The sequence below is a fragment of the Anneissia japonica genome, unplaced genomic scaffold (genome assembly GCF_011630105.1).
Source record: "Anneissia japonica isolate Jap-2015-1 unplaced genomic scaffold, ASM1163010v1 scaffold287713_len945575_cov184, whole genome shotgun sequence".
NCBI classification, from domain to species: Eukaryota; Metazoa; Echinodermata; class Crinoidea; order Comatulida; family Comatulidae; genus Anneissia; species Anneissia japonica.
The window spans coordinates 428,823-432,610 of record NW_022725774.1 but is presented as its reverse complement, the minus strand read 5'-3'; the positions used below and the strand labels follow the sequence as shown (position 1 = coordinate 432,610).

The window sequence follows — 3,788 nt, the reverse complement described above, 5'->3', positions numbered from 1 at the left end:
CTACTACTACTACTACTGCTACTACTACTACTACTTCCTTTTTCCAAAAAAACCAAAGGAAAATGTTAGTTTCTAAATGGCGGGAGCTTTCCCGACTTCTGAAGTGTCTTTTAACGACTTTCATGTTCTTCAAAATTCAAGGTTTTCCCTTCTTAAAAAAGGTCAGGTAAATTTTCCTCATTCTTATTACAGTAAATAGGTCTTATATGTGTATACATACATAAAAAAAAATCAGTAGTTGCATACGTATTCTTTTATCCATAAATCGATAAATCTCAACAAGAAAGGGGGTCACGGGGATCTCCCCCGGGAAATTTTTGATTCCTAGATGGCGAAAAATGAGCTTTCCCGACATCTCTGAGGTGTCTTTTATTGACTTTTAAATTCTTCAAAATTCAATGTTCCCCTCTTGAAAACGATTCCATGAATCAATGAACCCCAAAGAGAAAGGGGTTCGGGTTCTCCCCTGGAAAATGTTGATTTCTAAATGGCGAAAAATGAGCTTTTCTTGCTTCTGAAGTGCCTTTTAATGACTTTTAAGTTCTTCATCAAAATTCAAGGTTTTTCCCTTTTGAAAACGGTCAACTAAATTGTTCTTATCCTTGTTACAGTAAATAGGCCTTATATGTGTATACATACATGAAAACAAATTCAGTAGTTGCATACGTATTCTTTTTTCTTCTTCTTCTTTTTACAAATAAACTTGACTGTCTCAGCTGTTTTCTGTTGACAAGCTTCTGATAAAAACGGCGGGTCTGCCACAACAATATCAAATGCACTTTCGAAATCGGCAGCAATTTCCAATGGCTTGTTGTAGTCATAAAATATGTAGTCATCACCGTACGTCGAAAAACGTTCATCAAATTCAAACAACTTGACAGTACAACTGGCTGTTTTGGAATCTGGGAGGCTTCGCAACTTTTTGAAGAGTGTCGGAGTACACAAGCAAGCAATTCTGCAAAAAAAACCAGCATGTTTTACAAAGGAGGTACAGCATATAATAATTATTTTATACCCCCTTGGTTTTACACAATAGTAATGTTTTGGAAAAACCAAAAACTGTACCATGGCGCTTATGACATTTTTGGAGGCTTTAATGCGGCACTTATTCAAGAGTGGCACTTATAAACAAAATATTGGTGTGGAACTTTTAATTCCGTTCCCATGTTACCTATCTCATGTATTCCTGTAGGCCTATCAAAGGTCCTACGTCATCGTAAATAAAGGTTAAAAACGAAATCCTTGTGTCTTCATTGTGTTATTTATTTTATTTTGACACTGTATACATTGTATTTAAAACCGTTTTTCAAAGTGTTTCATTACACACAGGGTAATTATGCTCTTGATTTAGCTATAAAAAACACAATCTTTATTTACAAATCCCTGGAAATGGAAGGCCAGTATTATCAGCCCCACAACTGCCTCTGTTCATGTTCTTTTTTTTCTTAATATTAAAAGAGCTTCCCAAAAACTGTCCCAATGATTAACTACAATATTAACAATTTCAACTCACTTGCCATTCACGCCAGCAGCGTCAAGAACTTCGCTCGCAAGCGCTCCTGCCGTTTGATCATCATACCAGAACTGTGACAATTGCTATTGGAAAAAAACAATGGATGGACAAATTAGAATCAACCAATTCCATCATCAGATGTATATATTATACAATACAATTAATATAAGTACCAAATTACATTATGTTTTATGTTCTACTATCCTTTCTTGAACAAAGGAAGTTGAGGAGACTCTGATAATTCTGTAAAAATTACCGGTATGTACAAAGAGCTGTAAAAATAATTAAGATAAAATTGTGAAAGATTGATGTATATCATTATTTCCGGCTAACCATAGCCTCTAGTTTAGGCCCAACCTCGCCATAGCCTGCTGCTGGACCGCTATTTCAGGCTAACCATAGCCTCTAGTTTAGGCCCAACCTCGCCATAGCCTGCTGCTGGACCGCTATTTCCGGCTAACCATAGACTCTAGGAGTGCCACACCTAGGCCTAATCTAGAATTAAAATTAAACTGAACATTGATTAATTGATTGATAAGTTGACAAATAGATTACTATATATAGATTAAAATAGGACAAGGTCAATGCAAAAAATCGTAAAAAAAAAAAAAAAAAAAAACAACCGTCAACCCTACACCCCACACATATCCACATGACCGCGGCGATTCTTCTGTCTGAGTAAAATAGTATAAAAAAGTTCAAATCGATTAAAATGTGCACAAGCTACCCCTGACCAGTTTGCAATTTGTCCGTGCATTCTGAAACTTCTTGCACAGTTTCTTCTTGCTGTGCCAAAAATAGAAAAGTTACATGAATGAAATTCTCTTATGTCATAGGCCAAGTACAGTATATTAGGAATCGACAACAAAAATTAAAATTTACGAATTTTTTTTTCTATTTTTATTCAATTTTTAAAGTCATTTTTGTGTTATCTCTTCGGATGTTACCAAGTGTGAATGCCCTAGGCCAAAAAAGTGAAAGCTTTATACACAATGCTACCACGTTTGCCTGTGGCCCGATGGACACTGACGGCAACATAGTGCAGCAATCGGCCTACTGTATGAGTTAGAAAGAAAGAAAAACACATTTTCATGATATATGCAATCTATTCGACTGTCTTAATATTACTTTTAAGCAACTATAATTCGCTTGTCAATTGATGGTTCCTGCCCAAGAAATAAACGTAAACTTTGAAGGCTGATTTCTCAAATATTGTTCTTTACACAGCTGTATGTTTAAACTCCTGTAAAAGTTGGATTTAAATGATTATTTTACCATTTTATATATGTAGGCCTACTGTAGCTCTCATTTTACTGTTTAACCTTGTATTAATTTATAAAAATTGATTTTTATGACAAGTGACTAGTTTGGCTTGACTATGCCACATATGTAACTATGACATGTGAATTTCATTCATATAGCTTTTGTATTTTTGGCACAACAAAAAAAAAGTATCCTGACTTCCCATGCACTTTTCATACAGGCCTACCTCAAGGATTTTTTGCTTCCAGGGTTGGGCACCGCCAGCGTTTTAGATAGGCCAATGTAAAAAATAGGTGTATTCGACTGGTCCTTTTCCGAGGAGTGATTTACTTGGAGTGTGCTCGTTAAAAAAACAGCAAGGAGTTTGAGCTGCTCTTGTGAGGAGTTCGTGCTGCTCGTGCGACCAGCCGAATATGACATGTGCAGTTTGAGTAGGCCTACTAGAAAGAGCTGCTCAAAACAGAGCAGTCGAATACGCCTATTGACTGTGGTCTAGAATGGCATAAGCCTAGCTAGTAGGCTAGTAGAACAGCAGTATAGTAGGCCTACTGTAGGAGTACTACTACTACTAGCTAGGCCTATATGTGGCTATGCATCGTAGATCTAGGCCAGGCCTAGCCTAGGCTAGGTCGAGCTTAGGTTAGGGCCTAGGCTTGGCAGGATTCATTATTCGTAGACGTAGGCCTAGGCCCTAGTACAGTTGGCAAAAGTCGAGCATGAAATGTAAACAGAAAACTAACCCAATCTTCCTGGATATCTATTTCACGTAGTTCATTTTGTTCTTGGTAAAATTCTTGTAAAGCTGCTAGTTGGTTTGTACGCAAGCTTGTCTTTGAGTCGGGTTAACTCACTATAATCTAAACAAATATAATCTGCTATAAAAAAAAAAACTCCAAATATTAAGTTCTGGCTATATCTGCAAAAGCCTGGGAAGATTTTTAAATTTAGTAGACTCAAAATCGAGGTGGTTTGAGGCTTTACTTTACAGAATATAGCACTATTACGGTAGCTA

At 36.6% G+C, this 3,788-nt stretch overlaps 1 protein-coding gene across 1 annotated transcript in view; it reads right to left on the bottom strand.

Annotated features, from left to right (window-relative positions):
* Positions 1-3,581, bottom strand: part of LOC117112887 (EEF1A lysine methyltransferase 1-like) — a gene marked incomplete at its 5' end in the record, with an annotated part of 8,237 nt that extends 4,656 nt beyond the window's left edge. Inside the window, 2 exon segments of the mRNA XM_033256100.1 lie at positions 1,514-1,596; positions 3,517-3,581. Coding sequence (XP_033111991.1) covers positions 1,514-1,596; positions 3,517-3,581 — 148 coding nt within the window.
* Between the last annotated feature and the right edge of the window lie 207 nt (positions 3,582-3,788).